General features: G+C 42.5%; 1 protein-coding gene across 1 annotated transcript in view; it reads right to left on the bottom strand.

The window, feature by feature from the left end:
• Window positions 1-6,119: 6,119 nt before the first annotated feature.
• Window positions 6,120-17,478, bottom strand: part of PPP2R2C (protein phosphatase 2, regulatory subunit B, gamma) — a 132,275-nt gene continuing 120,916 nt past the window's right edge. The window contains exon 9 of the mRNA XM_009082343.1: window positions 6,120-6,610. Within this exon, the coding sequence (XP_009080591.1) occupies window positions 6,319-6,610 (292 nt within the window). The 3' untranslated portion in view covers window positions 6,120-6,318. The remainder of the gene's footprint in view (window positions 6,611-17,478) is intronic.

The following is a 17,478-nucleotide window of genomic DNA, read 5'->3' as shown; positions in this document are numbered from 1 at the left end:
GCAGGTGGATGTGGGTAAGGCAGCCGTGTCCCTCTTGGCAAATCACTGGATGGGCTTTGTGTCTCATACACGACAGTTGCCTCTTTGTGGTGGATTTTGTAATTGAAGGTTTAAACAGTTAGACTGCTTTCTTAATGCATTGGTGGTTGCTAAGATACAATCTCTCCAATTCTGTCGATCTTCCACTTGAAATATAGTATATTGGCAAATGGGGCTTTCCTCTCTGACAGCTTGGGAGAGAGGGAGGTGACAGGGCACTTACCTTTGTGCAGTCAAGAATCTGCTCCTGTAGCCAGCTGAGGTGGCTGTGTTTGGTCCAGTTGTGGAAGCCACTGGGGTTTTACTGGCTTCTGGCTGCTGGATGTGGCCCAAGGAAGAGGAGGCTGAAGGGAGAATATAGGATGTGATGGAAGAAAAGGCAACAGAGGGAAAAGAGGCAGCACAAAGGACTAGGGGTGTGTTTGGCACAAGACTGGGGACTGACTTTGTAGAGGTAGCAAGGGAAATCTTGTGTCCCCAGCTTTGGATAGCTTCAGGCTTCAATTGTCCTTCCCAAGTAACAATCATCTCCTTTGCTCTTTTGTAATAGGGTGGATCTTGGAAGAGTCTAGTTTTGGAACAGGTTTGACAGGGCCTTGGGGATAAGCTGTGCAAGGGGAGATTTCTTGCAGCTCTACAAGGTGATTAGGAGATACAGATTTAAAAGTAGCACTGGATTCCTCAACATTCATTAGCAATATTACAATAGCAGCTCAAAATAGCCAAACATTTTAAAAGGAAGCCTTACTTAGCACGAAATATGTGGAGGAAGGTGGTATAAAAAAGTGCAGCTTATCTCTCATTTCATTCTAAAATAAGTCTTTACCTGTGAAGGTTGCAGAGAATATTCTGAACATGTTGACAGCGCACAATTGATGCAGCAACATTTATCTGGGTTTGCAGATCAATAGCTGTGAGAAACAGAGTGCAGCTGTTCGTCTCAGAGAGGTGTTAGCAGAGATGTCAGGGGATGATAATTGAACCCACAATGTTCTCCTCCCCACCTCTTCCACAAGACATCTGAGATGTACATAAATTTACCGTGAACATCATGTCCTGTATTGCAAACAGATCGCAATGCCAGGACCTCTCCTGAGGGAAACCTCTACTTCTTTCTGCACCTTCCCACTAAAATGAGAAGGAGCCCTGTCCAGAGCACCTAGCAAAGCTGTTGGGGATGTTCAAGCCTAGCCAAGGGGAAATGAAAGCAAGAACCTGCCAGAGCTGGGGTGTTGGCACAAATTATTGACAGTGGGGTCTCACTCTCATGGCTTGCTTGGGTGGCATTTACATTATAGATCTAGCATGTAAGAATATCAACCTCTTTTCTCCCAGTCTGACACTAATTCCAATTTCAATTACTCATTTTTTTATAACTTACAGTGATTTTTTTTCCCCCCAGAGTCGTTCGTCCTATTGGAGGAATTATGATGAGGCCACAGAAGGTGGTGATGGGATTTCTGGAGTTCTCCAAACTAAGTATTCTTCTCCCTGGAGCACAGTCGTATTGCCATATCCACATAACCTGTTGCTAGCTGAAGAATTTGGTCCTGTATTTAATCTGCTTGGGAACCTGTTGAGCTATCTTTGATCAGGCTGCTGCATGAGATATGCATGTTACTAATATGATTAGTGCTAGTCTTAAAACAAGAAGTGACTGTCCAGAAAAACCACCCTCATACTTTGATAGGGTCACTGTTGTAGGGTTAATTCCTTTTAGCAGTCATGTTTTAAAAAGAATGTATAGCATCACCATGATAATTAAAGTAACTGCTTAATGGAATTGTTGGTTTAAGGATCTTGTCCTACTCATTGACTGTCTCCACTTGCCAAATAGCAAGACAAGTAATTAGCTGTAACTTGCCTGGCTGATTCATATTCATGGCAGATGAGGGAATTGAGGAGTTTACTCAGTCAAGTGCTCCACATGAAATGCTTTGTATCATGGGCCAGATTTAGGATCTACAGCTGCCTAAAGACTTGATTTAGAGTCTACAACTCACTAAAGACTTGTGCCCACTTTCACATGAGTAAAAATTTGATCCTCTTCCAAATTCAGTGAGAAGGAAAATAAAATTTCACTTCTAAGAAAAGCTTTCTCATGGTGCATTCTGAGAGCAAAGCTTTCCAGAACACAAGGTGAACTGGCCTGTACAGAATATCCAGACTGTTTCATGGCTTCACAAAGCCTAAGAAACATATCCTGTCCCTATAAAATTAGGCCTACTCCAGCAATCCTGGTTCTGCCACATGAGCAAGATAAGTGAATTCGTGCTCTAATTTTAGACTTAACACAATTTGCTGAGAAGACTGCAAATGGAAAAGAATTCCTACTGGGAGTGGGAGCAAATTGATGGTGTTACTGAGTATTGGATATAAAGGCAGACAATCCTTATACTTGCCCTCTCATCAGGGGCAATCAGAGGCTCCAAAGGACTTAACTCTGCCCGACAGGGAGACAACTTGCTGGCTGCAAACCAGAGAAGCAGGTGGCTCATGCCAGTATCTCCCCCCAAACCGCAAAGGGTTAAATTGCCGTATGCAGCTACTAAGTATGCATGTGAAAATTTCAAAAGCATGAGTGCTAGCCATCTGGCTCCTGCTCCTAGTGGGTATTTGGGGATGAAAAGGGAAACTGGAAAGGTAAATAAATAGTGTATTCCTTGATGTGTTGATTTTCAGCTGAGATTTCTCTCTTCGGTGCCTGGTCATATTTGTCCATCTAAATGAGTGGGATTGACTGTGTCTTCCCAAGAAGGGGGGGGGGAGAATTAGCATGTAAGCTCTGGGAGAGCTGTGCAAAGCCACACACTGCCTCGTGTAACAGCTGAGGCAAATTTATTCTGGTCTGCATCCAGAAAAAGACCTCAGCCTCTCAGTGTCTTAACTCTGTGCTGATGGCAGGCAGCTTAGCAGCCCCTGGGGCACTGTGCAGAATAGGGAGGGTTAGCTGCCTTAGACTGAGATTCAAGAGAGCCACCCCAGATCTGGGGCAAGTATCGTGATCACCAGGGAGAGTCAGGCAGCAGCTTGGACTGGGAAGTGAAAGCTCTCCTAGCTTTAAGTGTGTGTGCCAAGCCAGCATTTTTTTTGTCCCTTTTTTTTTTTCTTAAATTAATATTTTATTTTATTTTCCTCTGTGGTGGAGGTAGAAATAGACTGGTTGGGGGAAAGTGGGATGCTGCTCTGCTGGTAGTGTTCTGTTTGGCTGCCTGGGCCAGTATGTATCTCATTTGGGAATCCAGGCCTGGACACATCCCAGATGTGTCCCCACGCTCTGCTGTGCTGGAAGGTCTCCAACCTGGCCAGTGATGACACTAATGCCATTTTTTTCACCTTGTGATTCTGTGTGTCAATCCACATTGTGCATATCTCTTATTCCATCTGCTGGAGGCTGAGACTCAAGTCTCCTAAAGTCTAGCTTGGGCTATGAGCAGAAGAAAAAGCTGGTCCAAAGGCTGAACTAAAAGTGTACCTCCAGCTCTGCTACAGCTGCACACACTCTTCATCACACTACACCCCCAGTCCCACTCCTGGCACTGTGTTTACTTCTCTACCTGCCACAACACTTAAGTTCCCATAGCAGCTTGTCCTCTGAGTCCCAATTCCAGTGAGTCTTCCTCACTGGCAAAAGGAGCTAAGCAACTCTTTCATGCCTGGCTTAAAAATAAGCTGTGCCTTGAAGTCATCTATTTATGCCTTTTTGGTTGTAGTTTTATTGAAAAAGCTGGTATTAACATATTTATATTTTTATTCAACAACAGTTAGCTAATTTGTGCAACACAAAGAATGCAGCCATGAACAACAGCTTTCAAAACAATCAGATTTACCAACTTTACCATCACTTACTCTACACCACTGAAAGCTCAAACTAAAAAGAGAAAGAAAGTTGGAAACGTTCACAATGACGATGTTAACTTTCCATACATTCAAGAAACCAGGAAACCGATCTGTAGCAGTGATGTCAGAGACAGGAACGGAATACTGGTCTTTGAAAGGTTTCTATTTATTTCCTCTATAATCACTTCATGGTATTTTGGTTGGGAATTTAATTCGTTTTATAAAGCTCCGAAGATATATTTCTTTACTTCATTTTAACATGTTCTTTTTGGTACCCAAAGCTGTATCAGAGTAAGGTACTTCAAATTAAAAGCAAAAAAAAAATTGTTGCATTAAGATCTGCTTTATAATAAGTTATCTATAGAATCTTACTTGAGAATGTTAAAAGCTAAATATATGTTTTACAGTATCTCTAGCTGTAAATGCCAATATGAGCTGATAGCAATGTTTGTTTTTTTCTTTTTGAGCTGCAAAGGTTAATGGAGGGGGCCAAAAGTCAAAGAAATTGTATGACACCCTTGAAGCAGTAGTTTGGCATTAACAAGTTTTCTATACAATTTACCACATTCTTAAACCTTTTTACAAGAGGAAAAAAAAAGGCAATTTTGTTAAATTTCATTAGAATAAATATGTACATATACTGTCCATGCCTGCTACAGCATACAGTATTTTATAAACAAACATTCTTCGTTCCCTTCAAAATTGCCCTACACATTTCATACCCTATGTGTTTAGTGTGGCTGGAAACTGGTGCACATGCTTTTGTGCTTCTACACACAAAATATACAGCACTGATCTAGAAAACTTCAAACAGACAGATTTCAGGTGTTGTGTTGAGATGTCATATAAAAGCTGTAGACTTTGTTCCCTTTTTTTTTATTTCTTGTAAGCAGATTTTCACCCACCCTTCCCCCCAAACCAAAATATAAAAGCATGCAGATCCCTTCATCAGTACATTCTCCACTTACCAAGAAATCAGTGCATAATGGCTTAAAGACTGTTTGTTTTCTGAGGAGTTTTAATACGGGAGATTAACAGGTCATTGAGTTGTGCTCTTTTATTCACGCTTTGAGTAGAAATCCTTTGGGATACTGAATTTTCTGCCAGAGCTATTAGAGGTGCAGCAGAACTTTCTTTTCCTGGATTAAGAGGACTCTCTGCCCACAACACCATTCCTCTATCATTCCTGCATGTGCTAAACTTCCCTTTTCCATTTACATCACTAATCACTTTAGAACACAGATAGATCTAACAGTATTTAAATGAAGAAAGTTTTGTTTTGTTTGGATTTTTGATTTTTCATGTTTCTCCAGCAATAATTTTGTCTCCCAGCAGTGGGCTCATTTAAAAGCATTAACATTGACCAAGCTGTGCTGCATCTCACAGTACCATTCTTTTCACAGTCACAGACACCAGGCACTGCCTATATTCCCCCAAGGCCAAGATTAACATAACCACGCTGCAATCAACAAATGAGGGACTTTATGAAGTGTCTAGCAGTGATGTAACTTTATTCCCACTGAAGCTGGTCGTTGCCTTCAAGGACAGCACTTCTAGCCAAGGTTTCCAGAATTCCAACCCCTAAACAGTAGGACAGGTCTGTGTGTTAACTGTCAGGCTGTGTCTGACCAGACAATCCCTCTGGAATGGCAATGCCAAGTTTTTTAATAGTCCTCCACACAATGAAGATACTACTTATTGTTTTAAACAGAGCAAAGAGATCTATGGAGAATAAACTCCTTAAAATAAGACGGCTGAGTAACTACACTAGTCTGCTACTTATTCACTTGGGAAAGTGAAGCATAAAGTAATGTGATAGATAAATAACTAAGAGGGTACTGTAAAGAAGGGATTGGGGTGGGTGAGATGGGGCAGCTTTTCACCATCAGGGATTCTGCTTCCAGCTAGAACTGTCATGAGGCCTCTCCAATGTGCCACATGCTCTAAAGGGATGTGGCTATTCATTCTCTCAAACAGGCTTGGCTTAGTTGAAAGACGGGAAAACAGTACTGGAAAAAAAACCTAAAACAATTGAGAGATTGAGGCAAAAAGCTCTAACAATGTGGTAAATGCTGTGGACTGCAAAAGCAGGCTGGGCACCAGAACAGCATGGTCCTGCAAACCACCGAGACCCTTGAAAGGATGGATGGGAGCTGAGGAGCCTCAGCCCTCCTCAGGAATGCTCCCAAAGTGAATAAATACCCCTGTTTGATTAAAGGAACTGATACAGACCACAGTACTGGATTTGCAGTCGTGCCTTTTACTCATACAGTTGCAGTGATGGAAAATAGTTGGCTTGCCACCAATAATGATACAGGCTGAGGGATGAAAGGATGCAACCTACAGATCCCACCATAGAAGCCACAATTTCTGTGAAGATCACATCCTTCTACAACTCTCAAGAGGCTGGTTTGTAAATATAGAGGGATATTGATAAATCTAGTGCATTTCTGAGTTCACTTTATCCTGAAATATGTACAGATTGTTTGTCGCTGCTATAGCAATGATGTTCTCAGTTGGGTGCCATGCTGTGTGCAAGATCTTCTTAGTAAAGTCCAAACTGTCAACACTGATGTCATCTTTCCTCCGTTTGCCTCCAACACAGACTCTCCGGGGCTTAAGAATAGCTCTTGGTTTACTGCTCTCTCGGGAAGCCTCCAAGGTAACATCTCGTTTTGTATTTCGGTCAAACATTCGAAAAAAGTTGTTATATGCACCTGTCATTATCACACTGTGGAGAGAAAGAAAGAGAGCAAAACAAAGACAGTCAAACAGCAGCTCGAGGGAAACCTACTGACACAACTGGATCAGGACACTTGAGTTTAACCTTGGGATAAGTTGTCTTCTGGTTTCAGGTGGGAGAGAATTAAAAGGTGTTTCCTAGTACTCCCCAGAATGAATAGTTTTCTTCTCCCAATGTCTTCCCCTTCTGTATTATTCAATGAAAATTAGTTACCCCAAAACGTGCACCCTGCAGCGTGCACAAATGTGAGGAATCTGACATCATGAGATTGAATTCACGAGGTAATAAAAGCAGTATGTTTTAATAAGTTATTTTTAATTACCCTCCAGCTTTTTATGAGCACTTAAGGATAATATATTTCAAGCTTTTTTCTTTCTCCAGAGCTTTACCTTTTATGACAGCTGAGTTTTACCATGATTCCAGAAACAGTCTGAAAAGATTTCCATGTATTTCAAACCTTTTGATACAACAGTAAGATTTACTACATAATTATACATTCTAATGAATATTTTGAAGGTGTTCAGTAAGGTTCTGAAAAATCACAGTGAGTTTGTGCAAGTAAATTATTTCCAGAATAAATCCTTTTCCTTCCTAAAGCCACAGACCTTGCAACTCCACACACCATTAAAATTTGTGTCTACAATGCTTCTTAGAAATAAACACATTGATGAACAGGATTCTGTCATCTCTTGTATGAAGTCTGAAGGAAAAATCAAGTCAGGATATATTTCTAGCTCTGGGAGAAAGGGACAGAAAACATACCTCGATCTGTATCAAAATTACCCCATTAATCAGCTTGTAGTTTGAAATAATGGATTGCCAGTTGCTTCATTCCCCTAGTCCCTAGAGGAAGATATTTTGTCACTAACTTTAATGAATTCAGGATTTCATCCATGGCCCTCAGGTTATTGGATTAGCATAATCATGGGTTTCAGAGCCTTGTTCAAAAGCTCATCCCCCTGAACTTTTTCCATATGTGAAGTCAGGGCTGTGCTCTACTCTCCTGTCTCAGCCCCAAATAGGGTGGGGGTTTTTCAGAATTTCCATCTGGAAGAGGGAATCCACTCAAAATTATATAGCTTCTCCTGTGGAGATCTGACCATTTGAAGACTCAGGCAATCAGGAACTAATTTGCTTTTTAGTACAGCCCAACAGAACATATTCCACGTGCTTTGCATTAAGAAACTAACCTCCATCTCAAATGAGGGCTGCTTTAGCACTTTGCTGTTGGGGGAAATCTGTGTCAGGCAGCAGACTGGCCAGGGAACCATGGCATATGGGAGAATTCAGAGGCAGAAACCATTCTCTCCACTGTACAGACACTCACTAGCTGATTAGATTAGGTGCTCCTGGATTCAGGAGCTGTCTTCCTCTGTATGCACAGCCTCCAGCCAGTGCTGCCTTGATCTCATTTGGGGCCATTAGGAGTGACTGTAATACAAATTAATAATATACTGGGAAACACAGAAATGTGAGCTGTGCAACTCAGTGCCCCTGTGCTCCAGCTGGTGACTGACAGCAGCACAGACACTCCAGAGCTGCTCTAGGGTAACTAGAGAGGGTGAGCTGGGTTTGTGTGCTGTGAATCACTAGCAGGACTGCCAGCTCCATCCTGCTTCTGTGTCTGCTGATGGAACACTGGAGCTTGATGACAGCTGATACCACACTGAGCTCTCCACAGCTCCTCAAGTGCCAGAGGAAATTGCTGTGAATCAGAGAGGTGTAGGACAGAGACCCAGCACACAGTGCCCTCAGCAGAGCCCACCCACAGCCTTCACCCTGCAGAGAGGGGCTGCTTTGCTCAGGTCTGCAGGCTGCATGTTGCCAGCTGCTCCGTGCTGAGCTTGGGGGTGTGACAGAGACACTTGTCCATGTGCAGCAGCAGCCACCCCTGGCAGAGAGCCCCTCGCTGCTCTCCAGAAGCAGTGGCCACCCTTGGGTTGCCCACAGAGCAGTTTCCCTTACCTTCCCCACCCACAAACTCCTGGCACAATCCTGCTTAGCAAAGCACAAGTTAAGAACCTCACAAGAGAAAAAACAAGAGTCAGTGTGACAGCTTGATAAAATGTATCCCAGAAGCTGCAGAAAGCCTATTGATCAAGATTAGTGCCCATTTCAGAAATTGAATCAACAGCAGTAAATCAAATGTTTCACTCCTTCCGAATCACCATGTCTTGTCATTACAGTTCCTGCTGTAATGGTTATTCACAACATGAAAAAGTCAGGGTTATTTCATAACTCAGCACTAACATACACAATTGGTGATGCAAACAGCCCCAGCTGTGTGTTTTCCCCCAGGCAAAATTTTGAAACAGGTTCATAATGCTGGGGCACCCTTGTGCCATGGGCTGCAGAGCTGTGGCTCCCAGGGGAATGAGGAGCATCCCTCCTGATAAAGGCAGGAACTCTCGGGGGAGCAGTTTTCTGCTGGCAGAGTACCAGCACACCAAGTGCAGACAGGCATTTGTTAAGGATCTTATTTTAGGAGGTTTTTCTTGCAGTAAAACCGCCTTTACAGTCCATTTGCTTTTTAATTTCTTGAACTCTGGCATATTTTTAAAAGTCTGCTTTCTTCAGTTGGATTTACTGCAGTTATTTTTTTAACATATGTAGATGACTTCTTTTCATGCTGGCCCTGTTTTTCTGCAGTTTAATGGCTCAGTAAAAACCAGCATTATGTAAATGAGAAAGTGCCCATTCTTGTTCAAGGTCACAAACACAGATGGATTATAACCTTACCTGCTGCTTAAAATAACAATAAAAGAGAGGGGAAACTAGATGCAAGCCTGCAATTTATTTCCATTCAGGAAAACATAATGTACAATAATGTGGTAAGAATTTATATATATATGAGAATAAAAATTGTAGCTGAGTATAGGAAGACTCAGTTCTGCACTTCCAGACTCTGCTCTGCACAGCAGTGATATGACAAGGGCTTGCACAAAACCCTTAGAAGTGAGGCTGGTTCAAGGAATCGAAGCAAGCCCCTCACTCAAAACACCCCATACTACTTCCTTACTGTGTAAGGGAGCAGCCCAGAAAAGCTCTGCCCAACCACCTTGAATTTTACTGAGAAAGCAGGTTTACAAGTTGTGCTCCACAACCTGTAGCACAGAGGTACCATCATCTCAGCCACACAGAGGTATTTAGGATGCAGAACACACTCCAGTGCACTCTGAGGAGCAGGGCATCAATAGCTCAGGCTGGAGCAAAGCTGCAGCCTGACTGCACCCAGCTCAAACCACCACAGCTACAGGCAGCATGATTGCCACAAAAAAAATAATTTTACAAAGGAAAAAAAACCAAACCACAGGAAAAAGTCCTAGTGGCTGCAACATAGCTACCACTACCTACATTTTATCCACTGGCAGCTGAGCCCAGTGCTATGGAAGGAGAGATAACACCCCATCCCAGCAGAGCTCTGAATGCATTTGCACAGTCCCACGCTAACCCTCCCATGCTGTCCCATAAGAGGAAGATGTTTTCCTCTCTGCACAGTGCTGCTCTGCAGAGCATCTGAAGTGTTCTGTGCTCACTCTGTTCAAGCTGCTCCAAGCAAGGTCTGAAGGTATCTGGCAATGCTTTGGTTACACATGTTTGGAGCAACAACACAAAATGCCACTGATGCCTCCAGCCTGCACTGACACTGAGCATTCTTGCTGATTAATGATGTTATCTGAGGCATCTCACTGTCAAACTTCAGTCCTCATGCAGGCTCACTATGGCTCAAATATTTTTACAGAAGATAAAAGGGAAAAGAGAAAACTCTAGTGCAGACCAACCCTACTTTTATTAACTGACTTTTCTTCTCACTCTCTTCCTAGTAACCATTCTGTTCTCTTTTCCTCTTTCCTTCCAAATACGGCTCTGGCCTTTACCTTCCCTCCCCTTCCTTTTCCCCTCTTTTTCCATTTCCATCCATCCTGCTCTACAATTATTTTTTTTAATGCCTTGTCTGCTTCTTTCTTCCTTTTTTTTCTCCCTCTCATGTCTTTGCTTTACTTCTGGAGGTCTCCTGGCTGTGCTGGTTTGGGCTAAAGTAGAGTTAACTTTCTTCACAGTGGCTAGGATGGGGCTATGTTTAGGATTTGTGCAGGGCACAGGGTTGATGATGCAGAGATGTGTTTGCTGTAGCTGAGCAGAGCTCACACAGAGCCAAGGCCTTTGCTGCTTCCCACACTGCCACACTGGTGAGGAAGTTGGGGGTGCATGGCAGGTTGGGAGGAGACACTGACCAAACTGACCAAAGGGTGACCCAAACTGACCAAAGGGATATTCCATACCATAGGACATCATGCTCAGTATATAAGATGGGAGGAAGAAGGAGGAAGGGGGAAACATCTGGAGTGATGGTGTTTGTCTTCCCAAGGAACTGTTACATGTGATGGGCCCTGCTCTCCTGGAGATGCTGAACACCTCCTGCCTGTGGGAAGCTGTGAATTAATTCCTTGTTTTGCTTTACTTGTGTGTGCAGCTTTTACTTTCTCTATTAAACTGTCTTTATCTCAACCCATGAGTTTTCTAGCTTTTACCCTTCCAATTCTCTTCCCCATCCTGTTGGTGGAGGACTGTGTGATTGGCTGTTTGGTTCTTGGCTGCTGCCTGGGGTTAAACCACTGCTCACCCTTTCTTGTTGATCTCCCCCTACCTCCAGTCTCACAGACAAGTTGCTCAGCTCTCAAGGTTTTTCTGGTTTACATCCTTGCCTTCTTTGGACAGAAGGCTGGAGAAACAGTTGGTGGGTGGGTCTCCTCCCTCATCAAATACAAATAACTGGTTCTTCTACCCTAAGTGTGGCAGGAATTTGGTAGTGCAGGTTGTGACACCACAGATGTCAGGATGCTGGGAGACTGCAGAGCTGGGCTGGTCATCTACCAGCTTATCATGGGATGCAGAGAAAAAAGGGATTGCTGGTTGTCCATTCTGCAGGAATTTCTATTCTTGACAAGAGCTGTATAAAAGGTGTTTGCATGCAACAATGTAAGCAAACTGCTTTTCAGCTGGGCAATAACAACACAGACCTTGGTGAGCTTTCAGCAAATTCCCAGGAACTAAAGCCCATCTGGGCAGGCAACGTTGTCTCAAAATCAGCAGAACATTAACTGCACAGGTTTCACCCTGTGCAATGCTGATCTCTGGTAGTCAGCAATAATTCAGGCAAAGTTGCTTTTTCTAAAAGTCAATTTTCAATCTGTAAAATAGTCTGGAGCAAAGGATTTGAGAAGAAAAGTTCTTCCTGCTTGCATTGTTACAATAATGCTCAAAGAGCAAATGTTTACCTATGGATAATGATGTTATTTTGTTTGACAACAGCATTGTACCACTGATGTTTAATTTAGGGCCAGAGTTTTAGGGTCTATAGAAGCATCCTTTCAACTGTTGATGACTTCAGCGTCTGTAAGCATCTTAATATTTTAAAACATCTGAGTCTCAATACTTTGGTTTTGGTAATCACTCTTTGATAAGTGAAATGCTTCAGTATGTGGCTTTCCACTCTTATAAGTTCTGCTTCTCCTGGAAAGTCAACAAATTCTCTACTTCTCCAACCTCACAGACATCTGAACAGGATTTCACCACTTGTACTAAACTGCAATAAGATTTTCCACAATATTTTTAGGCGATGAGATTTCAGCAAACATGTCAGTCACTAAGAATTGGCATACCTCTGTCTTTCTCAGATCTGTTATTCCCATACTTCAAGCCGACCTCTTAAATGTCATCCATGCTGCAGCTATCCTTGCATGCAACAGTCTATCAAAACTACTCCATTCAGTTGCCTTCCTGGATGTCAGGGGTTTTCCTGAAGCTCTGGGGATATCAGCCTTGCTTAAAAACCAAACCATTACTTGCTTCACATTGTTTTGTGTTGGTTTGCTTGTTTAGATTTTTTTAAAATAAAGACTCTCATAATAATTTTGGGGCTAACTCTCACCAAGGTGAGTCTTCTTAGATGCATAGAAATTTTTATCCACCTGCAGATTTCTGCTGCCTGGAGAAATTCAACTGATGTCATAGTTTCTGTCCTCCGCTGTTGCTCAAGAGACCATGGAAGCCACAGGATAGGGTGACAGGACTAAGGCTGGGCAGGACTTCAAGGACTGGTGCACACCACACTTAAGGATAGTAGGTAAACTAAAGCAGCCCAGCTAACCTGCCTCTCACTGCAGATGTGGCAGCAGAACCCTGAGGCAAGAGTGGCAGGACTGTGATTTCAAGCAGGTGCAAGGAGAGGAGACTCAGAGAACAACTTCCACCAGAACCTGCCTCCACACTTGTAAATCGTGGCAAAGGAGTCCCTTAGGGCACCCAGCATGAAAAGGGACCATTTCTTTGACCTGAAACTGTCTCCCAGTTATATTTTGAGCCCCTAAGATTTCACTACCATGTGTACCAGTGCAGAACTGCACACCTGCAGCCTCCTGGGATTGACATGCAAGGTCCACCAGATCTGGTTCCATGACAAGCTGACCTAATGGCAAAAAAAGGATTGGTTCCAGGAAAACTCTTTGAAAATATTTTTCATAGGAATAAAAAATGAGATTTACTATAACAAAGGGAAAGGAGGAAGCACTGTCGCAAGCAGTGAGGACCTGCTGACATATTGGAGAATTTTCCCTCATGGTGCATTGTGTGAAGCAACTGACTCCCCATCACAAAGAAGGAACTTATTTAAACCTCCTGGGATGTATGCTGCTGAAAAAACTTGAGACATCAGATTCAGGATTGTGGCACTGTGGTACAGCTGGCTGGCATGGGACTAGAAATAAGAACAAGGGATCCCCAAGTACTTCCAAGCTACTGTTTGACATGCCAAGCCTTGAGAACAAAATGATGTCTTCCAGCTCTCCAGCATGGAGCATGCTGCCAGACAGGAATAGACTGTTAACACCTCATCCAATGAGATCTGCCAATTCTGCCTGATTAGAGTGAAGGCTGATGGTTTTTCAGGGGGATGAATGACAGTTCAGTAGGAAAGGACTGACTGAACAGTTGTATGTGACTTCACTCATCTGCTTACAGCATATCACTTATCATGATGGTATTCAGAAGTCTCCCTGGAAGGAATTCCAAACACCCATTAATTTGAAATCTTTAAAAAAAAGATAGTAACTAAGGTGTTCACTAACTACCACGTGGAATTACTATGTTGTTTCTTTTTTCCTTTACTAGCTTCTTTACCTCATCAACAGCTACAAAAGTGCTAATTTTTGAGGTAAAACTGAAAACTGTTGACAGTGGGAAGAAAACAGTGTCTTACAGGTCATTATTAAAAGACTAGACTTTGGACGTGAATGGAAGAGATAAATTAAGCTGCTGGATAAACAGAGCTCACATATTCTACACAGTCATGTAATGATGTATATACAATAAAGATAGCATGATTTCAGTGTAATATACTCAACTACAGATAATACATGCTCATCTGGTTGAATTAGTGTACGACCCTTGCTTGGCTCCCTCCCCTGACCACTGTTGTTGCCAAAGTACATAGTGATTAATGTGCCTTCAGCAAATGAGATCAGCTCTGTCTGATTGTATTAGTTCCTGTTCATTGGAGTAACTGAGCATCAATCACGTTCTAATCAGAGCTCACGTGTGCGGATTTTTTTTGTGAACAGCCTCCCCATCAGGTTCTATCGCAGCCTAGATTAACTCCTTAATAATGACAAAAATGAAAAGGAAGTATTTTTCCCCTAAATAATAAACATGGTTTCATTTTTTAACTGGACAATCCTGTCACTTTAAATTGTCATTGTTGCTTTAAAGTGTGCTAAAGATAAAAATAGCAAGTTTGAAACTGCAGCTATTACTGTCATGTAGATGGCTTAATAATATAAATACTGCAGCATCTCTTAAGAGTATTACTGTTAACTGGCATTGCTTACCTTTAGAAGTAGTCCAAAAGAATCAAATTAAGGGACCTTACTATTCAACTGAACTGTATTTTAAGAGGTACTGATACCCAAATATTATTCAAATTATGATCCACCAAGAAAAAAATCATCCTTGTAGTGTGTAGCAATACCATACTTGTCATACACAGAAGCAAGGAGCTCAGAAGAATGAATGTTCAGCAAAAGATGAACATCAGTGCTGATACATTTGACTCTTAAAAAGAAACAACTAAATTAAAGAGAACCCTTATCTTTTGTCAAGTGGTGCCAGCTCCTCTACTCAACAGTTTCTTACAATCAAGAGCAGCACATTGTGTTTAGTGACGGATTTGGTAATTGTGCATGACTAATCACACCTCAGTGTCTGGGCAGTACAATAAATGAAGCCCTCACAATCTAATGTTCCCACTTAATAATTACTCCCTGCATTGATCTTTCTGATCTGTCAAGGAGGAATGAAAATATTACACTCACTTTAAACCCTGATATTGAATAATAATTCTGTTATTACCAGGCAGCTATCCAGAGAGTGGTCTTAACACACTAATGAGGATGGCAGCACTTCATTTGACCAGAGGAAAAAGACTCTGGGCCTGGGAACAAGTGGCTGTCCATCCTGGACAATGCACTTGGAATTGGATAAGCAAAATGGTTTGCAAAGCCCTGAAAAGCTCTGGATCTTTGTCAAAGGTTCACAGTATCTACATGATTTGATTGTGCTGTTGTTCTGTGCAAGATTCAGGCAGGGATCAGCACTGTTCTCTTTCTGTTGTGGTTTAACCCCAGCCAGTCACCAAACACCACACAGCTGCTTGCTCACTCCCCAACAAGCAGGATGGGGAAGAGAATTGGAAGGGTAAAAGCTAGAAAACTCATGGGTTGAAATAAAGACAGTTTAATGGGGAAAGCAAAAGCCATGCACACAAGTAAAGCAAAACAAGGAATTAATTCACTGCTTCCCATGGGCAGGAGATGTTCAGCATCTCCAGGAGAGCAGGGCCCCATCATGCATAACAGTTTCTTGGGAAGACAAACACCATCACTCCAGATGTCCCCCCTTCCTCCTTCTTCCTCCCATCTTATATACTGAGCATGATGTCCTATGGTATGGAATATCCCTTTGGTCAGTTTGGGTCACCTGTCCCAGCTGTGTCTCCTCCCAGTCTCCCATGCACCCCCAACCTCCTTGCCAGTGTGGCAGTATGGAAAGCAGAAAACACCTTGACTCTCTGTAAGCTCTGCTTAGCCACAAAAACATCTTTATATTATCAACCCTGTGTTCTGCACAAACCCCAAACACAGCCTCATACTAGCCACTGTGAAGAAAGTTAACTCTACTTCAGCCCAATCCAGCAAGGCTTTAAATTTTGTATTTCTAGTAAGACCAAACTCAAGTAGTAACCAGTCTACCGAGACAGCCCTTTGCTAAAACATCCTTTCATGCATGGGTTTGGGAGTTTCAGAGAAAAGCCCCAAAACCTGGATCTTCCCCTAAAACTTCTGTGAGTCATTCCCACTTTCTGACCATACCAAAGTCATTTCCACAATAGCTGGTGCCCAAGTTGCAGTCAAAGCAATCTGGGAAGTATTTTGCTCAGTGTGGTCCACCCATGCAATTTTAAATGACCAGCAGTCTATATCACAGGGGATACTCAATGCTGAGCTGATCCTTGTCAGAAAACACATCACTCTGGCAAGCAGTCAACAGAGACAATGGAAGTATATATTTTCATTTGCATACTAAATGACGAAAGTTTCATTTCTTAGCTAAGACAGAATCGAGCAGGTACAGGAACTGAGCAAAGGAAAGTAGTCCAAAGAAATGCCCCTTGCCCAATGTATGGCATAACAATTTCTCTGCATTTGTCGAACACAGGACTGAAAGAGACCTTGTTCTGCACTTCCACCTGCAGATGCTTGTAATTTTAACCAATGTCACATATAGCTGTTTTTGCAAATGTCCTGAGCACCATCATCAAAACAGTTGGGATTCTCATATCTCCACTATTCAGCATGGGAAAACAGCTCCACAGTGTCACTGTCTGGACAGGTATGAACTACCTCTAATTTCTAGGTTATAATTATCTGCTGACAATACTTATTTGCTGTTGTGTCATTATCATTCACATTTATCGTAGCTAGATCCTCTTCTTCCCTATGTATAACTTCTCAATAGACCTACTAGAACCTTCTCTTTTGCTAAGCTGACCAAAACCAAACTCCTGCCCTCTTCTCTCTTTAGAGCAGCTGTCCATTTGCTCCATTAGTTCATCCACCTTGGAGATGAGAGACAAGGAATGTGTAAAACCAGTCCAAAGATCTCTTGAATAAGTGCCCAACATAATGTCACCACTACTCCCTTCTCCGCTGGATATCCCAGTCTTACCCATTCAAGGATTATATTTGCCTTTTTCACAGCTGCCCCACACTCTTTTTCACAGTCCTTGCCCATTCCAGGGTGGGCAGGCCTGCTTCAATACAATGAGACAGGCTGTTTTTCTTCTTCCCAAATGAGAGGCTAAGTGAGCTGAAGGAGAAGTTCCAGGCTCAGTGCCAAACTTCTGCCTCTTGGCTTCTAGCTCTGGAACCAGGAGTCACTGTATGTCATTCAGCATTGGCTCCTGTGCTCTCTTTCACATGCATTTTGGAGACTGTTAATCCCTTCCACAGTCACCTAGCGTATGAACTCTCTGGGAGTTGTTTCCAACTGATAAGATGAAGGTTTGTGTTCTTCTGAACTAAAATCCTCACCTTGCATTATACTTTTGGATTTCATCCATTTTTAGTAACCCAGTCCTCTTGGCTGCTTAGCTATTCCTGTGCAATATTCCTACTCTGCAAAGTACTTGCCACCATTTGCTAACTTATGGCATTAGCCCATTCCATCCTCACTTGCACTCTCTAACGTGTGGTGCCAATATTCCTCATTAAAATATTCAACAAGAAAAAAACCAAGGACTT

The sequence above is a fragment of the Acanthisitta chloris genome, unplaced genomic scaffold (genome assembly GCF_000695815.1).
Source record: "Acanthisitta chloris isolate BGI_N310 unplaced genomic scaffold, ASM69581v1 scaffold79, whole genome shotgun sequence".
Taxonomy (NCBI): Eukaryota; Metazoa; Chordata; class Aves; order Passeriformes; family Acanthisittidae; genus Acanthisitta; species Acanthisitta chloris.
The sequence above is the reverse complement of the archived record's forward strand: the minus strand, read 5'-3'. Positions and strand labels throughout refer to the sequence as shown.